Below are 25,182 nucleotides of genomic sequence, written 5' to 3'. Positions count from 1 at the left end.
CCGAGTTTCTGGGTGAAAAAACCTCCTACCTCCATATAAGACTGGCTAACTCACCTTTCATCAAAAGATAAAGGTTCCTCATGTCAATGACAGGAATCAAACCCAGGTCTTTCTGACAAAAGGGCTTCACCTATACTAACTGAACTAGAGTGGTCTTCTTTGGTGTATTCAGCATACTAAATTTCTTTTTCCAATTCAAAAGAATATCTATGGCATGAGTTACACTCTAGAACAGAATGTTTAGAAATGGCAGCACATATTTGATTGCTGAAATATTAGAAGTGGAATCTATTTTAATATATTATTATTATTATTACATAACACCTCCAGGGAGTCCAAAGACTTATCGAGTCTTTGGACTCCCTGGAGGTGTTACGTAATAAAACTACCACCACTACTAGTATTTTCACAGACAATCACAAACATCCATGCCCATGGCAGGATGTGAACCAGCAGCCTTTTGGCTGGAGAGCAGACATGCTAACCAGTTGGCCAACCAGGCTGGCATATATAATCTATTGTTTGTAATAAAGAGTTTCAATGGAACATGCGGATCATACCAGACATATCTACAGAAACTTTCACAGCTTACACATGTAAAAAAAATATAAAATTTTATTCAAATACTGCAATTTATTTCATCCAACCTAACATTGATATCATCAAGGAGACAGACCAGTAACTACATTGAAAATATGAATCATAAGAACGAGTCATGAAGTATGTGTCTATTAGCATGTGCCTCAGTCGCAGCTGAGAAATAAATTAATAATTATGAATAGTTAATAGTAATCACTTCCCAAAACTTCTACGTAGTTAAGGTTTTTGATGTTGTAGCATATCACATGCTTCAATGAAAAGACAATCAAATTTCAACCAGCTGGAATGAAGAATCTTTTTTCTGTTTCCAAAGACCTCCATGCCTAGTGTCAATAACATAGAAGTATTCTATGTTGTATAAATATATTAGAGTTTTTTAATAAAATTCTATACTTTTTATACGAGGGTGGTCTGAAACGTTCTCGGCCTTGACCATAGATGGCAACACTATCAGTAAGATTTTTTTTTTTATAAGTTGGTACATCTGTCATAAGCATCCATGTGAAATCGAAAGTCATTCTATCTTGCCTGTATCACTTGAAATGGGTAAAATTGAGTATCGTGTGGTTATAAAATTCTTTGTAAAAGAAGGTTTAATGCCAAAAGAAATTCATTCAAAGTTTATGGGCACCTTTCTCCTTCGTTTTTGACAATTAAGAAATGGGCTGCTGAGTTTAAACATACCAGCCTTGAAGATGATCCACGTGAAGGACGTCCAAAAAAAAAGTGAAACAACACCAGAAATCATTGATCAAGTGCATGATATGGTATTGGATGACCGGCGAGTCAAATTGCGTGAAATTGCTGAGACTATAGGCATTTCAAAAGAAAGTGTGGGATATATTTTGCATGAAGAATTGCAAATTCCAGCTTTGTGCAAGGTGTATGCCTTGCTTGCTCACAGAAGATCAAAAATGCACTCGCACGAAAATCTCTGAACGTGTGGGATATATTTTGCATGAAGAATTGCAAATTCCAGCTTTGTGCAAGATGTGTGCCTTGCTTGCTCACAGAAGATCAAAAATGCACTCGCACGAAAATCTCTGAACAGTACTTGGAGCGTTTTAACAAAAATAAAACTGATTTTGTGTGTGTCGATTTATTACTATGGATGAGACTTGGATTCACCATTACACACCAGAATCCAAACAGCAGTCAAAACAGTGGATAGAAGCTGGTTGTTCAGCACCAAAGCAGCAGCAGAAAAGGTCATAGCATTGGTGTTTTGGGATGCTAAAGGCATTTTGTTTATTAATTACCTTGAAAAGGGTAAAACAATAACCGGGGAATATTATTTCAATCTTTTAACCAGACTAGATAAAAAAATTCATGAGAAAAGACCTGGTTTGCAGAAGAAAAAAATCATCTTTCATCAGGACAATACAACTGCCCACAAAAGTGTTTTGGCAATAGTAAAAAAGGATCTGCACTATGAATTGTTGGAACATCCACCCAATTCCCCAGATTTGGCTCCCTATGACTTCTGTCTCTTCCAAAACTAAAACTCTTCCTCGCTTGTCAGCGTTTTTCTTTGAATCAAGAGGTGATTGCAGCTGTAGAGGGGTATTTTGCAGATCTTACTGAGAACCACCACAGGGACGGGATATGGTGGTGGAGCATCGCTGGAATAAATGTATTAGTCTTAAGGGAGATTATGTTGAAAAAATAAAAATAATTTTGAAATTATAAATTTATTTTTTCATTGTTAGGCAGAGAACTTTTCAGACCACCCTCGTATGTGTAAGCCATGAAAGTTTCTAGAAATAATCTGTTGTTGTCAAATAGAAAAATCACATCACATCCATCTGTTGATTCAAACAAAACATTTTGTTATTTATTTATTACAGAGAGAGAGAGAGAGAAAGAGAGATCAAGATGATAAACAGATTATTGGTTACTGAAGGATCCCAAGTAGTGAATATGTATGTGGGAGAGGGTTAGCACTGCTGAAGTAACCATTTTAAGAGAAGTTGTAAAATTCTTAATGCATATGGCCATTACTATGTATACCATATTCTTCCCAATTTCAACTCAAGTCAAACAAAAACCATGAAAATTTAATCAAAGAGAAAAATGTTACATGTAGAAAAAGAAAAACATCTAAAAAGCTTCCCAGGTTCACTTTTCACACAGGTCCCACACAGCTCATCACACCATGCCTTAAATATATTCAAAATGCATTCGTAATCATTCACAACTCTCAATGCAAAAAACCTGTGTAAAATCTCTCGCGATAAATTTATTAATTAAATTTTCAAGATCGATTTTACAGAGGTTTCCGAACATATAGAAATTAGAAATTATAATGTATTAAAAGGAATGTTATACTTCTACTGTTAAAATGCATAATTGAATGTATATTGAAGTATATGTAAAACGGAAAGTAAGGGATCAACTCAAATTATAGCAATGACGAAGTAAAAACAAAAGTTTGCAAGATCTTGCGAATATAGAAGTATGCACCAAAGAATGGAGGGGCCGAAGTGACCTCATTGCTGACAGGTAATCCTGGTAAAGATATCATGGAGAACAAAAGATTATCAACAATATAAAAGGGGACTAAGACACTCTCTCTCTCTCTCTCTGGACTCAGTTCTTTTATCTCCAGACTTTGGTTCCAGATACGTGACCGTGACCCCCCCCTTCCAGGTGCAGGGGGTTCGTATTTTCAATGGATTTCCTGTTGATGTAAGGGACATGCTACGAGAATGTACTTACCCGTTAGACATCACGGTGCCTTCGGCAGTTCTATTCCAGTTTCCCGACGGAAAATCAACCTAAGCTTACCTGGGAAACTTCAATAGCAGAACTGCCAGGATCATCCAGTACCCAAGAAGATGCAATGTCAACCTAAATTAGCTGAAGTTTGTTCAGATTAATTGAACTGTGTTTGTAAAAATCAATGTAAGTAAGCATGATTTTGTCTTAAAAGCTTACAACTGAGATTTGTATGTGTGCTTACAGGAAATTGTTAGTATTTAGTTAGTCAATAAAATTCAGTTATGAAAGGGAAGCGAATGTTAACCTATATATATAGTGAACGATGTTTTGCTAAGTGTAACATAAGAAGCAGCTACATGTCTAATTTAGATAACTAAACATTGTGACAGGGTCAACAAAGTGTTGAGTGTAAAAATGTTTAGTAGCATATTTTGCCTACTGTGTATGTGAGGGCTTAGAGAGATAATGTCTCCTATTTGTTTGTGCATTGTACTATTTCACTAAGTTAAAATAAAATGTTTTGTTTGTGTAATTACCTTGCCTGATCCATTGCCAATGCACCATCTCCAAAAAACTAGCAAACCATGTACTTTAAGTTTAGAATTGCTAAGAATTGCAATAAAAAAATTTGTGCATTGACTAAGATCTTGCCTGTATTCCTTACCTTAAGTCTCAAACTACATTAGTTCATTTAAAATGGTGCAATCAATAAAAAAAAAAATGTTCTAACTGAATAGTGCCAGGATTGGTAAACTGCATATCGCAAAATGGCTGATAGATTAAAGTTTGTTTTAACAGCAGTGGAAACAGAAGTAAGACTTAGTGGGATTAATGTTTTATTTCAGTCTGTGTATCCTCCTTTTCTGATATAAACTTACGTGCTCTATTTTTCAACATATGGATAATGCTTAGTTTATGTCTTGTGATGGTTTCTTGTGATGAAATCTCACTAATAGCCAAAACATTATCACAAAATGGATACCCTCCGAACATCATCAAAAAATATCTATACGGTGACAACCCCAGACAAGAAGAACCAAACTCCCACCACATTTCTACTATAGTGATTCCCTTCATCAAGTCAATTTCTTATCGAATAGCCAGAATACTAAAAGCCCACATCAGAGTGATCTTCAAACCAACCACCAGCATCAAACATTTTTTAGGATCACCAAAGGACAAGGTACCATTCTACAAATATATAGGAGTATGTTACATTCCTTGCTCCTGTGGTCTCGCCTATATCGGACAAACTTCACGGAGTTGAGTTTGGAGATCAGACAGAGAGAGCACGTTGGTGATGTAAACCACAACAGAAGTATTTCTTCCAGCTTAGCACATCATTTCTGTACGTCTAACCACACGATAGAGTGGCAAAATAGTTCCATGCTGTATTTAGATGACGATTATAGACATCGTTTAATCAAGGAAGCTGCAGTAGTGTTAAAAACTGGCAGAAACCTCAACAGAAACCATGGTACTATTCTTAACAGTTCATGGAAAAATCTCATCCTCTCTCTAAATCCATCTAACTACAGCTAGCTAGTAATCACATTATGCATTTACAACAAACATACATGCATGACAATGATTAGAACAATAAGTCCATTCAGTCTCTGTCACGCAAACGTGCAACCTTAGTTACTAGAGTGGTTTACAACGTTTTTAATGTTCCTTTCAATTTGCATTTACTAGTATTTTTTATACTTTTCCGTCAATGCCTTGAAAAAGCTAGACAGTTTGCTAGTGAAACTGGTAGGCAAAGAATGTTAAAATATTTGTATATGGTCAGTATTAAACAATAAGTTTTTTATGCTTAAACTTCTTCAATGTTAATCCTATAACAACACCTTAACAACTTATATTATCCCTCTTCAACCTATCCACTAGACTCTACAAATTGCATCTTCTCAACCTTTCTACATATTCAAAATTTCAGAGACCAGAAAATACCTTAGTCAATTGCCTCTGGACCTTTCCGATATTTATTCATCCTTTCAAAAACTAAATCATAAATGATAAAAACCTTTCCTTAACAAAACCATGCTGCTATGATTTTTCAAGGCGTTGACGGAAAAGTATAAAAAATACTAGTATTTTTTATACTTTTCCGTCAACACCTTGAAAAAGCTAGACAGTTTGCTAGCGAAACTGGTAGGCAAAGAATGTTAAAATATTTGTATATGGTCAGTATTAAACAATAAGTTTTTTTTATGCTTAAACTTCTTCAATGTTAATCCTATAACAACACCTTAACAACTTATATGTCTCTATCATATCATCCCTCTTCAACCTATCCACTAGACTCTACAAATTGCATCTTCTCAACCTTTCTACATATTCAAAATTTCAGAGACCAGAAAATACCTTAGTCAATTGCCTCTGGACCTTTCCAATATTTATTCATCCTTTCAAAAACTAAATCATAAATAACATAAAATCTTCCCTTAACAAAATCATGCTACTGTGATTTTGTTAAGAACAAGGGTATAGCTAAGATTCACTTTCCACCTCATTCCTGAATTTGAATTATTATTAAATCATTAACTTTTTCTGAGATACCACTCCAGAGATATCAACTGGCCAATAATTGGTAGGCTAGCATCTTTTGGCACTTCTCTTGCGAGAGTGTAATTCTTTAAGCTATTTGCTTAATTTTTTTCACCAATGGTTGTTCCATCAAAAACTATTAACTGGACTTAATCTAAGTTTCCACCTGACATTACAGATCTGATTATTTATGTCTTTGTTGTATAGTTATCTCGTTCATAAAGGAACTTTTTGCAGAATGAATGAATTAATAAATATAATTAGCTGATTTCATTATGAATTATTCTAAACACCTAACTTGCAATTCTTCTTTAATTCTATACTGACACTAGAGATACAATGTTAGTGTCTTCTCTGTTTGGCTGCATAGAAATAATGCTCTAGAGATCTTCCTGATACACTTAAATAACATACACTAAAAAAAAAAATTCATAGTTAAAATACAAGCCCAATAAATTAGATTACTTGATAATTTCAAAGAAAACCCTTCTAGAGGGCTTGGAATTTTCAGAAAGATAGCACTTAATGTAAAATTTAAGAAAGTGTAATCTTCATCATCATCTAACATAAAACTGGTAAAGTAACCAAGTCATACACGTTTCTAAGTAAAACACAGGCATCACCTGTTATCTTTTGCCAGTAGTTATGATCCCTTGCAGATGTAAAGTTTCATATATATGACAAACCGATAGGATAGCCTGCACTAAACTGAATGAGCATAAACAATGAATGATGTTTTTACATCAGGACCAGCTAAGCACTCAAAAGTTATAACAACAGAATAGACTGGAGAAAGACTACAATAATCCATAAATCCAAATTTAAATCTGAAATCCTTTTTAAGAAGTCACTAAAGTGTTAAGGAGCATATCTGGATACTCCATACAGTGTATGTAAGGTTGGTAAAAGAATACAATCATTCTTATAAACAGAAGAGCAAGGGTACAGACTCAATAATGCAAAGTAGTGGCATGATAGTCTGGGTCATATTATTATCTCCCATAATGGGTCAAAAGATCCATCGTGAGGGAAACCCAAACTAACCATTGTTCACGCAATACCTATCATACCTCTCCTTAAACTTATTCACCATCGGAGCAGTCACAACTATCTCTGACAATCCATTCTGCTCATTCACTACTCTTCAAGGAAAGGTCTGCACACCCTTACTAACCACACTCTTACACACTTCCAGGGGTGACCCCTTGTGTTCTCCCCCTTACTCCTCATGTATTGAAACATTTCTTTTATGTCAATCTTATAGAATCTCTTTAGTAACTTAAAAGTTTCTATCATGTCCCCTCTCATCTTTCTGTTAACTAAATTCTGCAACTAAACACCCTCAATCTATCCTCATAGGGAGCATTCCACAGACATGTCACTACTAACTTGGCCACTCATCTCTCACTCATAGGGAGCATTCCACAGACCTGTCACCAACTTGGCCACTCATCTCTCAATCCTCTTTCCACCATCTTCTAATTTCCAAGAAATCTAGGAAACCAAATCTGTACATAGTAGTCAAGATGCAGCCAAATCATAGCCTTATAAAAATGGATAATAACCTCCTTGTCTTTACTTATCAATGTGTTCTTCAACATCAAAGTAGTCCTTTGAACTATTTTGTCAACTTCTGCAATATGTCCTCTGGACTTCAAATCTCTATCCACCATCATCCCCAGATTCCTAGCCTCATAAATTTCCTGTAATCCAGCCATATGATACGATGTACGTAATCTTTTCATTCCAAAGTGCATTACCTTACATTTTGCAACATGAAATTAACCACCGTCCTTTGTCCCCACTGCCAATTTATTTAAATCATCCTGGAGGACATCTATATCATCTTTATAAACTACTGTCCTCCCCAGTTTGTTTTTTATCATCAGCATGATACTGAATATTCACCCTCCTTAAATCTTCTACTATATCATTAATATACCAATCGAAGAGCAGTACTCCTAGTATGGAGCAATTGAGCACTCCACCACCCTCATTTGCTTTATTATTATTATTATTATTATGTGACACCTCCAGGGAGTCCAAAGACTCATCAAGGGAGAGTGTGCCAACAGCATCAAGCAACTGATTCCCCTTCCAACTACTAACTGCGCTCAAACTTTTGCTTAACCTTTTGCATGAGCCATTAGTATCAGAGGCTCTACCAATCGGTTTTGATTCCAATTCTCTGTATGCTACCTTCTGATGTCTGTCTGTCTGTCAGTGACATCCACCTCATTCATGCCACTAGCTATATTCATTCCCATTTGCTCCAATTTATGTAGCAGCTTTCCATGCATTATTCTGTCAAATATCTTTACAAAGTCCAGCAGTATCATATATAGCCACCTCCTTGATCCAATTCCACTTTCATTTTATTATAAAATGTGAATAAATTATTAAGGCAAGACCCACCTTTTACACAGACATGCTGCTCCCTGTAGAGTATCATATTCCTATTCACTCATTCCTGAATTTTACTTTTAACCAACTTTTCCAATACTCTAACCACCACTCCAAAAATACTAACTGGTCTGTAATTTGCTCTTTCTGTCTTGGAAACACCTTTATATAATCCAACTATCTTATCCTCTTTCCATTCCCTTGGAACTTTGCCAGAGCTGAGACTTAGATTAAACAATCGACTATTCAGACTTACGTGCTGGTTTGAAGTCATTATAGGATGTAATGGAATAAATATAGCATATATAAGTAATTAATTTAATTTAATAATTAAATAAATAATTAAAGGTGCAGAGACATCGGAATCATTCCTACATGTGTTAAGCTGAAAATTAAATTTCACTCTTTTAAAGTTCTTTGTATCCACAGGTGCACTAGCTTTGCTCTACTGCAAGAAGAACAGATTCATGCTAGATGTGCTACATTATCTATTACCAATGCTGCCATTAACTCTCTCCAAGCAGAGATGTAATCAATTCTTAATCCTGAACTTTGGGCTATTCTCTATAATACATCAGATAAATCGGCCTGTAAAAAAATTCTAAAAATTAAGGAGAAACACATTAAAAATATAACAATCTATGTAATTTTTTCTCAGCCACAGAGTCAGCTGCTTCATGTTGTCATAAACCTTTCATCATAAGGGCTTGATGAAACAGCTGTTAGCATCCTTAGCCTCAGCCATAACTTTGCAGTAGTACCACATCAGGTTCCATCTTTGTGCTTCATGCTGCACATAGAACATGGTATTCACAACTTGCCTCCTACCATTGCCAACAATATAAGGCTTGACGAAGTTAACATTCTCTCTCTCTCTCTCTCAGCTTCGCTGCCTACAAGAAATCTCTCTCTCTCTCTACCAGCTAACTCCTCTATCTCTGTATATTATGCAAAAAGCAGCATAGTAATCACTAAAGCTGATAAGGGTAACTCTGCTGTAGCATCAATGCTAGTGAATATAATCGGAAGATAAATGTGTTGCTCAGAGACTGAACTGCTTATAAATCATTGGAATATGATCCCACTAATTCTCAAAAGAAAACATTAAAAAAAAGCTTCTTAAAAATGTCACATCTTAGGCTTTCTAAAATAATAAAAAAACTCAAACTGTTTAGTCCCCCTCCTCCATATATATGGATTGCCAAAAATTCAATTCATAAACCCATTAATCTCTCCATCCCATAGTAGATGCTACTGAATCTCCCCCTTTTAAGTTAGCTAAATCCCTATCCCCACTTACAGGTCATTCAGTTATAACAACCAAAACTTTAAATTTACTAAAAAATGCCCCCCCCCCCCAGATAGTATTGATATTCTAATTTTACCATTCATTCTAGCTACTTCACTTGGAAAGATACTATTTTTAAAGCCATTAAGGAGATAGCACATTAAGCCATGTGCTATCTCCTCTCTCTCTCCCCCGTCTAGCCAATTATCGCATAGAGCATTTTGAAAAACATGTTCTTGATACTGCTATTCTCAAACCATCTATCTGGTTAAGATACATTGATGACGTATTCTCTATTTGGCTACATGGCTCAGATACATTAGACTCCTTCCTTCTCCATCTCAACAGATAGCACCTCAGAATCCATTTCACTATAGAAAAAGAAAATAATAACAGCCTGCCTTTTCTAAATACTCTGTAATTAGAACATCTAAAAGACAAGTATTCTAATTACACGTCCTCTCAATGGCACACTTTCTTTCTCAGTTTACAGAACACCCATCCGCACATGTAGATAAATGCACAAACTTTCCCATCATCCCTCCCCCCCCCTCAACAATGGTTGTTGAGGGGGGGGAATGTGTTATCAAAATACTTGGTAATAGGACCTCCAATCTCTGTTCTACTGAAGCTAATTTTACTGCTGAATTTTCCTTTATTCACCAGACTTTCCTGTCCAATGGCTACATTGAGTAAAAGATCAACAAATGAACTGTTCCTTCCATCTCGTTGCATTCCTTTCAACATGCAGACTATAGTAATGCTATCATTGTTCCTTACGTCTGTGGCACCTCCAAAAAATAAAAAATTAAAAATAATAAAAATAGCCAGAACTCTAAAAAGGTGCAATCTCTGCACAGCATTCAAACCTTATCCAAAGCTGACTACCTCATCCACTATCACAAGGATCCTCTACCTCCTCTATCAGGTCTAAGTATTTACAAAGTTCTTTATTCCTACAATTTATCTTATTCTGGTCAAACTGAGAGATCTGCTAACAGTTACCTAAATAACATAAAATGTATGCCTATTGTCATAAGCATGGCCAGTCAGGGCTTGCCGACCATGCCTTGGATACCTTACACAGAATCAAATGAAAAAAACACTACGCTTCATCACAAAAAATACAACTTTGAAAACTTTTATTAGAATTGGCAACAGAATTAAAAACCTGACCTAATCTTAATAAATATGGCTGTATTAAACTTTCCAAGATTTGGGAAACCTTAATTCTTAAGCTTGCTGCCCATTGCAGATAAGGCTAAGAATTAAGCCAACAGCACCCATAGAGGACTTTAGCTTTCAGTCTAATCATTTCCACGTATCATTCGTTTGTACAAATTTGTGTGTGTTTTTACAATTTTAATATTGTTGTCCTGAGAATGTCTCAGTAACCGAGATGAAATACAGGAGTGATTAAACGTGTTGCTTAATTATTTATATGTGCTGTATTTTTTCCATTAAACCCTATAATGACTTATATTAAACAACTTCATCAGAGGCACTTCCAGCTCTCTCTCTTAGCTCAAGGCCTACTGAATAAAAGGAAAATAGGTGCTTGAGTATACATAAGTTGGTCATTCACTATAGTATGTACTAATAATATTATGAATCAGTTAAAATGAGAAATATGGTTGTTTGCATATAATATAATGTTGAGAACAGTAGTGAGGACAATACTGTTCAATGATATTCATACAGATATATAAAGAAACATATGCTTATCTATATATGCACCATTCCTAACAAGATCTAATAAAACAAATAAAGCAAAGTAACATTAATGCCAGTTACACAGTCACATAATCTAGTATTATATATAAAGATGCACAGAAATACATACTCTCTTTTACTTAATGCCATTTTCTCAATTTCCTTCTCCATAAGTTGATTTGCTTCTGATATGACTTGACGATATCTTGAAACACTATATATGTATACACATATATAAAAGCATTATTATAGTTAATTCAGAACATAAAATATCACTTTTAAAGATTCATTCATGAAAGTTAATGAAATCCATGAACATAAAAATTTATGCATAATAGTTTTTTAAATAAATGTTGGAATCTAGATCCATGGTAATATAAATACTTGGAGCTGAGGTAAGGAATATAACTTTCTGCAAAGTATGTGTTCTACATTATGGGATACTTACTCATAAATAGAAACTTGTAATGAAATCTTAATAGTACATAACACAACAAAAACAAAATAAATAAGATTATTTATTGAACCACTAATATTTCAAACTGGAGTCACCAGAGCACTATAAACTTGCTACAATACAGAATAGCGTGAAATCCAGTATGAAAATTTCAAAATTAATAAACAAAATAACTAATATCTTATTGCAGTACCTTCTAAGTATGGATTAAAAAAAAAATCAAAGGCATTAGATTGGATGGGTTTTAAAATAAGTGTCTCAAATTTTCTGTAAATTTTTAGCCATAGCTGCTAAAGTGTGGAGAATGCTTCACTAACTCCAAAAACAGTCTCTCAGACTTATAATAACTTCTATACAGCACAGCAGTTTTCATCTATTCAATCCTATATGATAATATGTCCAAAATGTGGTCAGCAATTCCTGATTTTCCCTAATTATGGAGTAAATGTATTTCTTATGTTCTCAAAGATGAATGCTAACAGATCTTCCTGACTATTAAGTGAAAGCCATGTAAAGTCCTGACATGTAACAGATCTTCCTGACTATTAAGTGAAAGCCATGGATCACTGCTTTCTACACTTACAGATGTAGAAAGCAATGATCCATGTTTTCTACATCTGTAAGTGTAGAAAGCATGGATCACTTTCTACACTTACAGATGTGTATTACAGGATAAAGTCTGTCTTAGGTGAACAGATGTGGATGGCCAATTTAATATGTGGTTAAAAAATGAGATTATATTTATTTGCCATATTGGTTATATGTTTTCAGAAATACCTTCACTATAGAGGATGAGAATACTTTTGCTTTGTTTTTTTAGAAACAGCAGAAGAGAGGGAATGAGAGAGAGAAGTATGAGAATGATAGAAGAGGAGAGAATAGAAACAGTAGAAGAGAGGAAATGAGAGAGAGGTATGGGAATGACAGAAGAGAAGAGAATGGAAACAGTCGGAAAGAGAGAATGAGAACAATGCGAGGGAGTGTTGAAACCAGGGATAGAGTGATGCCAGGACAGCAGGTAAGCAGGGAAACACAGAGAGAAAGGGCTAGAGGAGAGAGAGAGAGAGAGAGAGAAAGAGAGAGAGAGAGAGGGATGCAGGTGAACAATCAAGGAACAGAGTGGTAAGAGGTGTGATGTATGGAGACATCCGTGGTGTACAAGCTAGGATGCCAGAGGAGTGTTTGTCTGGAGGAATGATAGAGAGTGTGGCTTTGGCAATAAAGTTGAATGAAAGGGTGGATGACATAATTGTGATGGTTGGCACGAATGACTTTAGAGGAAGTGTAAATCAGCTGGTGAGAGATCTGAGATTCATGCTTGAGGTTGTACAAAAGATAACACAGAGAGGAAAGATAGTATGTGTGTGTATTACACAAGTATGATAATGACAAGCTGAGCAGGAGCAGTAATAATGAATAGAATAATAGCCAAAATGTGTCAGAAGAGAGGATTGGAATATGTGGATGCTTGGAGGGCATTTGAGGACAGAAAGGAACTGTATGTGAGAGACCGCTTGCATCTGAATGTAGAAGGACACAGGCATCTGGAGAGGTCGCTCTTCTCTGAGCGAGTTGGTGTGTCAACGCAGAGAAACTATAATTACAAGGGTGGATGGTAACAGGGGTGGCCTCTTGTGGAAATAGGTGCTTGAGGAAAGGGGGATGTCATCAGATAACACTCAGTCCAGTGAAATCTGGGGGGGGGGATAATGATAGGTATAGAAGCAGTGACTTTTTATGCTTTATACTAATGCAAGGAGTATCCAGAATGCATGAGTATCAGCCAGGCCAAAGATTATTGGGATCTCTGGGATCTTCTGTCAATGTGGTTGACAGAAGATGATATAATAACAGGAATAGAAGTAGCAGGGTACAGCATTTTTTGGCAGGATAGGAAGGGAAAATGCAGTGGTGGAGTACTACTTATGATAAGTGATGACATATGTCCTCTAAGAGTGGAGCCTTTGGAAGGCAGTGACACTAATGGTTTTGAAATCATATGGTGTGAGGTAGAGGTGGGCAAGACAGGGTATTTAGTGGGGGTGTTGTCAAACCAAGGGGCACAGAGGGTGGAGAGCAGGAGATGTTTAGGCACCTGAGCTTGGCAAGTGCAAGAAGAATGATTGTTATGGAAGATTTTAACTACAGAAGTATAAATTGGGAAGAGGAAAATACATGTAGTAATAAGGGAATGGAATTTCTAGAATTCTTGAGGGACAAATGTCTTAGGCAACATGTGATAATGGAACAAGAAGTTCAAGAGTTTTAAATTTGGTCATGGCTTCAGAAGAGCTGATAATAACTGAGATGACACCTCTCCCTCAGCTGGAGAGAGTGACCATGTGGTTTTGACTTGGAAGATGAATAGATGCAGGTGTATCGAAGAAAAGGGAACGTATGTGGAATTATATAGCAGGTGATTATAATCACCTGCTATATCATTCGTGCTTGGGAAGTTGTGAAGGAATATTTGTTAGCAGCAATAGTAAGCTGTATTCCATGAGCGAAGAAGAGGAAACAATTTGGTGTAAAGTAGATGAAAAAAATATCAAGCAGGAATTGCAGGTAAAAAAGAGGTTATGGAAGAGATATAAAGAGAACAGATGGATGAAGATCATAAGACTCAGGCCAGGATATGACTAGTATGGTAAGGAAGGCAAAACTTGAATATGAGAAGAGATTGGTGCTAAGATCCAAAGAAAATCCCATTTTTTTAGCTATGTGGTCAGTAGGAGAAGAAATGATTGTGGAAGAATGACATTGGGGATAAAAATGGCAATAGAGTGACTGATGCAAAGGACATAGTGGAGTTGTTCAATGAACACTTTATTGAAGTATTTCATCCTGGAGAAGTAAGTTTTAATACTAGAGGGATAGGGCATGTTTGAGGTTTTGAAATGCAAGAGGAGAGTGTGTTCCAAATACTGAGTACTGTGGATGTCAGTAAAGCTGTGGGACTGGATGGTATTTCACCACGAGTTTTGAGAGAACGTGCTAAAGAATTGACAGTTTCATTGACCTGGCTTTTCAATGAAAGTCTGGCTAAGGAAAAGGTACCCAAGGAATGGAAGGAGGTAAGACAGTGCCATTGCATAAGAATGGTAGCAGACTGGAAGTGTCTAATTATAGGCCAGTTTGTGTTTCATCGGTAGTTAAGATCTTGGAGAAATTAATGAGAGACCATATACAACGTTGAAGGTAATGTTATCTGTGAGTGTCAATATTTATTTGTTAAGGAACACTCTTGCTTTAGTAATATGATTGCCTGTTATAAAGTAACAAGAGCAGTTGATGAAGGAAATGCATATTCTGTTATTTATTGGGATTTTGCAAAGGCATTTGAAAGGGTACCACATGATAAGCTGATATTTAAATCACAGCACATGGGTTTATATATCAGGTTATTGAATTGGATTCAGGATTGGCTATCTGATAGGTATCAGGGAGTTGTGTATGGGAGGGGAGGGGGTAAGACAGTGCCATAAACACGGAAGAAGGTTACAAGTGGGATCCCAGAGGGCTCAGTATTGGGACCTATGATGTTTAACCTTTATATCAATGATATTGTCTGTGGATTGCAAAGGGATGTTCAGTTGTTTGCAGATGATGTGAAGTTGCGAAGAGATATTAGTAATGGTGCAGATGGGTGTGGAAGAGTGACAAGTATGCTAAGGAAGGCAAAACTAGAACGCTTCATTAGATTCTTGCTTCATTAGAAGCAAGAATCTAATGGAATACAGAGATCTAGACCACTTTAATGAATTTTCATACATGCATGAAAAACCACATCACTGGGAGCCATACTCAGAAGAAATACCAATGTTGAAGTAATGCAGAAGTCATATATTTCCCATATACAAGTAGTGAAAAAAGTGTAACACTTTACTATTAAAATACTCTGGATTAGAGCTACTTCTTGAAAATTTTTTCACCTGGTTATAAATTAAATTAAAGATGCCAAAAAATCATAATCTTGTTTAATCCTTTATCCAAGTATAAGCAAATAAAGCCTGCATGTGAAATATCATAACAACTAGACTACTTGCATAAAGAGGCTAATGACTTCTATTAATTGCTTTAGTATCCCATAATGCAAAGTATACATCCATTCAGATATGTACGAGGGTGGTCTGAAAAGTTCTTGGCCTCGGCAATAGATGGCAACACTATTGGCAAGATTTTTTTTTTCTAAGTTAGTACATCTGTCATGAGCATCCATGTGAAACTGCAAGTCAGTCTATCAAGTAGTTTGTTTTATACAGCTGTCTGAAAAAGTGTGTATTCCTTGAAATGGATAAAATTGAGTATTGTGTGGTTATAAAATCTTTGTAAAAGAAGATTTAACACCAAAAGAAATTCATTTGAAGTTCATAAATGTTTATGGCACTCTTCTCCTTTGTTTTTGACAATTAAGAAATGGGCTGCCGAGTTTAAACATGGCCATACCAGCCTTGAAGATAATATCCACATGAAGGACGTCCAAAAAGTGTAACCACACCAGAAATCATTGATCAAGGGCACGATATGGTATTGGATGACTAGCGAGTCAAAGTGCATGAAATTTCTGAGACTATAGGCATTTCAAAAGAACGTGTAGGATATATTTTGCATGAAGAATTGCAAATGAAAAAAGCATTGTGCAAGATGGGTGTGCTGCACTTGCTCACAGCAAATCAAAAAACCACTCACATGAAAATCTCTGAACAGTCCCTGGAGTGTTTTAACAAGAATAAAAACTGATTTTGTGCATCAATTTATTACTATGGATGAGACCTGGATTCACCAATACACACCAGAATCCATACAGCAGTCAAAACAGTGGACTAAAACTTGGCAATTGAAGCCAGTTGTTCAATGCCAAAGAAGACAAAGTCGGTTCCATCAGCAGGAAAGGTCATGGCATTGGTGTTTTGGGATGCTAAAGGCATTTTGTTTATTAATTATCTTGAAAAGGGCAAAACAATAACCGGGGAATATTATTCTGATCTTTTAACCAGACTAGATGAAAAAAATTGAGAAAAGACCCGTTTTGCAGAAGAAAAAAATCATCTTTCATCAGGACAATGCACACAAAGGACCTGCCCACAAAGGTGTTTTGACATTGGGAAAATTAAGGGACCTGCACTATGAATTGTTGGAAGATCCACCTTATTCCCCAGATTTGGCTCCCTCTGACTTCTATCTCTTCCCAAACTAAAACTCTTCCTCGCTGATCAGCGTTTTTCTTTGAATCAAGAGGTGATTGCAGCTGTAGAGGGGATAGAAGTAAATGTGTCATTCACAGAACTCAGTCTTGCATCATAACAAATTACACCTATACAGCTGAATGAGTTCACCTCATTATGTACTCATATACATTACATTAATTCAAATGTAATCTCTAATCAAAATATATTTACTTTTTTTTTCAGACAAAGCTAAGTCAGCTGGTGTTAAATAAAAAGAAGGCATCATTTTTTTTCTTGGCAATTTAAGTTTTTTCTTCCAAAAAAAAAGGGCAAACCGGACTATGAATACAAGACTTAGAGGAATTAAGAGGAAGTCAAATGACAGTGAACTCCTCAACATCTGATGATGTTGAGGAGTTTACTAATCTTCACTATGAAAAGAAATAAGGGAATAAATATTGGTAATTTTATATGGAATAGTTTTCTAGTAAAAAAAAAAAAAATTCCAAGCACATCATTCTTCACATTCATGGAAATAAATCCTAAATTATTAATAATTACAGCACCCAACACAACACACTTAACATTCAAATATCACAGTTTGTTACCTGTAGTCCAGTACTGTAGAAGTACGATAGGGAATAATATCAAATAGATTTGATTTCTGCAAAAAACATAAGTAAAATGTGGTTAAATTAAAATCTTATAAACATATAGTGAGGAGTTTGACATCCATCATCATTATATAGCCAAATAAAAGCAACATAATCATATTTTACTACAGAATTTATGAGAATAAACTTTTCGCATAAGAAATGCCTTGGATTGCACTACTTAAAACATATGGACTTTGCTCAGGAATCTATATTAGTCACCTTTAATTAGTGCACTGATTAAGTTTTACTGGCCTGACATCTGTTTCAAACTGTTGGTTTTCATCAGAGACCAGGCAATTAAATGTGTTGAAATTGCCAATTCCAAAAACTCATGAGTGACCTAAAGGGTCTTGCAAGTAGCTCCAAAACTGGATCTCTGCACCCCTCCCCACCCAAATCTCAGCCCTCACTTGGCGAAGCTGCAGACAAACTGCTTAAGTGTAGAGGCCCACAATTCTCATCAGAAACCAAGCTGAAACCTTAAGAGGGCAAAAGCACTCTATGAAAAGAGCTCAGAGACCAGGAAATTCAATCTAGGCAGAAGCTGTAAGAGGGCAAAAGCCCTCTTAAAGCAGAAAATTCAGTCTAGGCAGAAATCTAAGAGGACAAGAACCCTCATACCAGTACCAGAGCAATTGCATGTCAGAGAGTAATATTCTTCATACGTCAAGTTCATAAATGAGAAGAATGAAAACGTTGACGTATGTGAGAACTATTGCGATAGGCTGGAGCGATTAGAAATGGAAGCAGACGTCGGGGCCATAGTGGAAGAACTATGGCAAGAGTTCGTGAAAATGAAACGTGATGTTCGTCTTCTGCAAGAGGAATTGGAACTGCTCAGTAAGGAGGTTCTGGAAATTAAAACTGAGTTAAATGTGTTGAATGAGAAATTAGGACTATGGAGATTACTTTAGCTGAAGTAACTAGAACAGGATTAAGTATAGGAAAGTCTTTGGTGATTGATGAAGTAATAAATAGTATGGCAATGATTGCGAATCAACAGAATGAAAGCACAAGAGGTCTGGAAGAAATGAGATGTCGTGAGAGTGAGGGAGTAAGTAAAAGAGAGGTGAGTAATGAAACTGGGAGAGTCATGCTGTAGAAAATGAAGCCGTGAGTGATGCTTGTTTGGACTTGAATAAAGTTATGAGTGGTAAAATATATGGTGATTCTATGATTAAGGGTATGGAGAGCGGTATGCCGGAGGAGTGCTTGGCTGGTGGAACAATAGAGAGAGAGAGAGAGTGGCTTTAGCAATAAAGGGAGGGCATGATGCAGAAAAGATGATAGTTATGGTGGGTACAAATGACCTGAGTGGTAGTATAAATCGGATAGCAAAAGATTTAAGAACATTGTTAGATATCGTGAAGAAAAAAGTGTCAAATAGTGTGTTTGCTGCCTTGTTTTGACAATTATGAGTTAAGTAGATGAGCGATTAAAATAAATGATATGATTGCAAGAATGTGCAAAAAAAGACAACTGGAATTTCTTGATGTCTGGAATGTGTTTGAAGGCAAAAGACAGCTGTATGCAAGAGATGGGTTGCATCTGAACATGGAAGGTCATAAGTGATTGAAGAAGTTACTGTTTTCTGAACAAGATGAAGTAATTGGGAAGGGAAACTAAAATTGAAAAGGTTGAGTGTAAGAAAGAGAGAAAAACTTTAGCACTGATTGTATAATTGTTGATCCTTATTCGCAGAATAAATTACAGAATAGAGTGGATAAAAATTGGCATGGGACTACTGAAATTAGTGACATGAATATCAGTTCTAAAGCTGGTAAAAGAACTAAAGGGAATCTGTAATTTTTGTATACTAATGCAAGAAGCATTCAAAATAAGAGGGAAGAATTTTTTTGGCATTAGTCAGTGGAATCTCACCAAAAGTTGTAGGCATTAGTGAAACTTGGCTGTCAGCAGAAGATGTGGTCACTGAAATTGAATCTGATGGGTACAGTATTTTCAGGGAGGATAGAGAAGATAAAACGGGGGTGGTGGAGGAATACTGTTGATGATAGCTGATGAGATGCAGCCAAAGAAAGCAGTATATCAAGATGATAGACAAGTGAATGATAGATAGTTCATTTAACGCGGTCTGGTGTGAAAGAGTGACCAACGCAACCAAATATACAGCTGGTTGCTGCTGTATATTTGGGTACAGGGGGTGATATCGAATTCATGCATCAGCAAATTAGTGCAATGAGTGCAGGGTTAGTGATTATTATGAGAGATTTTAATTATGGTGATATCGACTGGAAGGAAGAAATATCACGTAGCAAAAAGGAAATGGAATTCATACATCTTCTACGAGATAATTACGTGAAACAGCACATAACTGAAGGGACACGTGGTGTGAGAGTGTTGGACCTAGTCATTGGTTCAGAGGATATATGTGTAAGTAAGATGTCCTCATTACCTCCAATTGGTGAGAGTGATCATGTGGTATTGATTTGTGAGATCACAAAATTTGTGACCTTCCAAGCTTCGGAGTGAGCTTGCAGCCATCCCATGACAGAACATATTGCAGGGGGAAAGATGTCAGCAGTGATATCGAATTTATTCGATATCACTGCTAACATCTTAATGAAGAAGGCATCTGAAGAAGGCAATATCAAATTGTATCCCACCCATGGTCAGGAAGACAAACAAGGTAGGTGTTAGATGGATGAGTAGTAGTATCAAGTTTGATCTGCAAAAAAAGAAAATGTTATGGAGAATTTACAAGGTGATCAGTACACCCATGAACAGTACAAGGCTCAAGTTAGGATGGTTACCAGCATAGTAAGAAAAGCTAAATCAGATTATGAGAAGACCTTAGCCAAGGAGATCAAGGGTAATCCCAAAGAGTTCTTCTGCTATGTAGCAAGTAAAAGGAAGAATGACTTCGAAAGGATAACTTTAGAGGGTGCTGATGGTATTGAGGTGACAAATTCAGATGGAATGGTACAGTTACTGAGTGATCACTTTTCAAAAGTCTATCACCCAAGTGAGGATATCTCTGTACACGTAGCAATAACTAATGTGAGAATTGAAGTTAAGAAATCAGAGGTGTTTAGTACATTGCAAAATTTAAATGCAAACACTGCTGTAGGTTTAGATGAATATCAGCTCGGGTGTTGCATGAATGTGCAAAGGAATGGTCAATGCCTCTTACTTGGTTATTTAACTTGAGTTTGAACTCTGGTATTGTCCCTAGGGAGCGAAAGGAAGGCAAAGTAGTTTCTTTGCATAAAAGTGGCTCTAAAACTGAAGTTGTTAATTACAGACCAATCACTATCTCGGGAGTGGTGGTAAAAGTATTAGAAAAGTTAGTTAAAGAAAATTCAGGAATGGGTGGATCAGGATATGATACTCAATAGGGGGACCAACATGGTTTTGTTAAAGGTCGATCCTGCCTTAGCAATTTATTAACTTTTTATAATAGAATGACATCTGAGTTGGACAAGGAAATGGCTACACAGTGGTACTTCTAATTTCGCTAAGGCTTTTGATACCCCATGGAATACTTTTGCGCAAATTAGAGCAGATAGGGATGGATACTAAACTGGTGATATGGATAGGAGAATGGCTCAGGGAGAGATACCAGAAGGTGGTGTATGGAGGAAGCAGAGTCCAGGATGAGGCAGGTGACCAGTAGTGTGCCTCATGGCTCTGTGCTTGGGCCATTGTTGTTTAACTTGTACATAAATGATATAGGAAATGGCTTAAAGGGAGATATTCAGTTGTTTGCTGATGATGCAAATTGGGTAGCGCAATAAAAAATCGGCTGATGTTGAGAGTTTGCAGGATGATTTAAATAAGTTGGCAAAATGGGCAAAAGATAATGGATGTCAGTTCAATGTGGAAAAGTGGAAAGTTATGCATTTTGGGATTAAAAAATTACCACATGTGTACTACACTGATGGAACGGTACCCCAAGAGATTGATGAGGCTAGGGGTGTTGGTGGATAGGGAGATGAAGTTCAGGGGACACATTGCTAAGGTGTCCCAGATTGCACATAGGATTACTTGGTTATTGAGGAACACACTAACATCCAGAGATAAAGAGGTTATTATTCCCCTTTATAAAACGTTGATACTTCCACATTTCGATTACTGTGCTCAGGTCTGGTCACCTGAATTCCTTGGAGATGTGGAGGTTGTGGAGAGGATTCAGAGGAGAATGACTAAGTTCTCCCTACATTGATAGATTGAGAGATTTTGGATTGCAGAGGTTGGTGGATAGGCAGAGAAGAGGGGGATATGATAGAAACATTTAAATTATTAAAAGGTTTTTATAAGATTGATGCAGGGGAAATGTTTCAGCGATGTGATAGTGATGGAAGAACAAGAGGTCATTCCTGGAAATTAAGGAAAAGTGTGGTTAACAAGGGTCTGAGAACAAGGTTTTTTGCCTGGAGGGTGGTGAATGAGTGGAATGCATTGCCTCGCTTAGTTGTGAGTTCTTCGTCTGTAAATGAATTCAAGAACAGATATGATAGATATTGTTTTGATAGTTTGGGTCACCCGAGATGAGTCTACTGACTCCATGGAGATACCCGTAATAATAAACTCATGATAGGCACATAAATATAATACCAAAATATAAAGCCTAAGAGATTTCAATTTGGCTAGATTTTAAGGCATACAATGAGGATTTTGACATCCATGCATTATATATAGCCAAATGAAAGAAACATAAAAGTTGGAAATTTTATGAGAGAGAGTTTATGAGAATAAACCTTTGGCCAAATAAATGCCTTGGATTGCACTAAATAAAAGACATGGACTCTGAAGGAGCCCATATATGCTGTATATTTTAGTATTAAAATCTTATATGTTTACAACTTTTATATGAGCGAAAATTGTAAACAGCATCAATTAAATTTTAATAATTAAAATAACTTTCATGGCTGACATATGTTGTTATTGTGGGTGGTTACAGACTTTTAGCTGTTTAGGGGCAGTATATATATGCCACCATCAAGGGAAATTACTATTAGCAAGGTGGTTTCCCGTTGACTTCCTTTACCGTACTGTATCCTCTGACTGTACCCTATGTGTTCACGGGGCCGGTTTGCCTGCTTGCTGGATGAAAAACCCCAGATAAACTTGTGGGAAAAACCCTGCTGTCCACACTTAAGACTGGCTGACTTGGCTATGGCTGAGGAAGATCCTTAAGCTCCTCATGTCGCTGATGGAAATCAAACCTAGGATACTCCTTCCTCAGGAAGGGCATATGTAACAAAAATTATATAGAATTTTATTCAAAAACTCTAGTAAGTTTCATCCGTTACAAGAATATCATCAGAGAGAGAGACCGTTAACTACATTCAAAACGTGAATCAAATTAATGATGCCATTCACATTTTGAATCATGAATCATGAGCTAATACATGCACATAAATGATGTGTATATATATATATTTGCTCGTGTCTCATCACAACTGGATTATATGATATTACACTATTAAAGTTCAAAAGAAACAATTGTAGAAATTTGTAAAAATAAAACATAATTTAAAATCACCAATAGAGTATGCAGCATCTCATCGATGTGTCCCAAACCTCAAGACTTACATTTTGCTGCATCATGAAACCGATATCTCCATTCATTTGCCCATCTGTATAGCTTATTCAAATCCTCTTGAAGGGCTACCACTATTACTAATAACCCTTCCCAGATTCACATCATCCGCAAACAACTGAATATCCCCTTGCAATCCACTGACAATGTCATTGATATAAAGGTTAAACAGTATAGGTCCCAGTACTGAGCCCTATGTAACCCTCTGTCTCCTTGAAACTGCCCCATCATACGCAACTCTCTGATACGTATCAGACAGCCAATCCTGAATCCAGTTCACCAACCTGACATCCAGACCCATGTGCTGCAACTTAAATATCAGCTTATCATGTGGCACCCTGTCAAATGTCTACGCTAAATCCAAGGAAATAGCAGTATATGCCTTTCCCTCATCTACTTTTCTTGTAACTTCATTATAAAAGGCTAGCATATAACTAAAACAAGAGTGCCCCTTCACAAATCCATGTTGACTCTCACAGATAACATTACCCTCATCTGCCCAATGCTGTATACAGTCCCTCACTAATTTCTCCAACCTATAATTAGACACTTCCAGTCTTCTACCACCCTTATGCAATGGAACTATCTTACCTTCCTTCCATTCCCTGGGCACCTTTCCCATAGCCAGACTTTCATTGAAAAGCCAGGTCAAAGGAGCTGTCAGTTCTTTAGCACATTCTCTCAAAACTTGTGGTGTAATACCATCCAGTCCCACAGCTTTACTGATATCTAGAGTACTCAGCATCTGGAATACACTCTTCTCCTGCACCTCTAAACCTTGAACCTGCCCTATTCCTCTAGTGTTAAAATGTACTCCCCCAGGATGAAATACTCCAATAAAGTATTCATTGAACAATTCCACTATGTTCTCTGCATCAGTCACTCTATTCCCATTTTTATCCCACAATGTCATTCTTCCACAGTCATTTCTCCTCCTACTAGCCACATAGCTAAAAAATTCCCTAGGATTTTCTTTTTACCTTAAGGCCAATCTGTTCACATATTACAGGGACAAATATCTTAGGTAACATGTAATAGAGGGAACAAGAGGTTCAAGAGTTTTGGATTTGGTCATAGCTTCAGAAGAGTTGATAATAACTGAGATGACATCTCTCCCATCAGTTGGAGAGAGTGACCATGTGGTCTTGACTTGGAAGAGGAATAGACATGCAGGAGTATCAAAGAGACTGGAATGTATGTGGAATTATAAGGCAGGTGATTATAATAGTCTGAGACATCAACTAGGGGAAGTTTGATGAAGGGAGGAATTGGAAGGATGGGATATCTTTAGTGCTTGGGAAATTGTGAAGGAATATTTGTTAGCAGCAATAATAAGCTGTATTCCACGAGTGAAGAAGAGGAGACAATTTGGAGTAAAGTGGATGACAAACAACAGGAACCACATGCGAAAAAGAGGCTGTGGAAGAGATATAAGGAGACAGGTGAAGAGCAGATGATGCATGAAAAATATAAGACACAGGCCAGAAAAGTGACTAGTATAGTTTCACTTTCCTTACTATACTAGTCACTTTAATGGCCTGTGTCTATATTCTTCATGCATCTGCTCTTCATCTGTCTATTTATATCTCTTCCATAGCCTCTTTTTCACATGCAGTTCCTGTTTAATATTGTTTGTCATCCACTTTACTCCCTATTGTGTCCTCATCTTCACTCATGGAATACAGCTTACTATTGCTGCTAACAAATATTCCTTCCCAATTTCCTAAGCATTAATGATATCCTGTCCCTCCAATTCCTCACTCCACGAAACTTCCCCCAGTTGTTTAAGACTATTATAATCCCTTGCCTTATAATTCCCTATAATTCTCTCATTGATACTCCTGCAGGTCTATTCATCTTCCAAGTGAAAACCACATGGTCACTCTCTCCAACTGGTGGAAGAGATGTCATCTCAGTTATTATCAACTCTTCTGATGCTACGACCAAATCCAAAACTCTTGAACCTCTTGTTCCCTCTATTACATGTTGCCTAAGACATTTGTCCCTCAAGAATTCTAGAAATTCCATTCCTTTTTTGCTACGTGCATCTTCCTCTCCCC

At 36.6% G+C, this 25,182-nt stretch overlaps 1 protein-coding gene across 7 annotated transcripts in view; it reads right to left on the bottom strand.

Moving 5' to 3' along the window:
- LOC150103239 (adenylate cyclase type 2-like) overlaps positions 1-25,182 on the bottom strand; it is a 457,038-nt gene that overhangs the window by 204,381 nt on the left and 227,475 nt on the right. For 6 of the 7 annotated variants that reach the window (XM_090397822.1, XM_090397825.1, XM_090397827.1 and 3 more), the window contains exons 12-13: positions 17,509-17,564; positions 11,406-11,489 (exon numbers count right to left, since the gene is read on the bottom strand). The exons of the other annotated variant lie outside the window; for it this stretch is intronic. In XM_090397822.1, coding sequence (XP_090253948.1) covers positions 11,406-11,489; positions 17,509-17,564 — 140 coding nt within the window. The remainder of the gene's footprint in view (positions 1-11,405; positions 11,490-17,508; positions 17,565-25,182) is intronic. 7 annotated transcript variants of the gene reach the window in all.

The sequence above is a fragment of the Typopeltis vanoorti genome, chromosome 9, assembly GCF_054136105.1.
Source record: "Typopeltis vanoorti isolate ZY-2024b chromosome 9, IOZ_Tvanoo_1.0, whole genome shotgun sequence".
Taxonomy (NCBI): Eukaryota; Metazoa; Arthropoda; class Arachnida; order Uropygi; family Thelyphonidae; genus Typopeltis; species Typopeltis vanoorti.
This window is presented reverse-complemented; position numbering and strand designations above follow the sequence as displayed.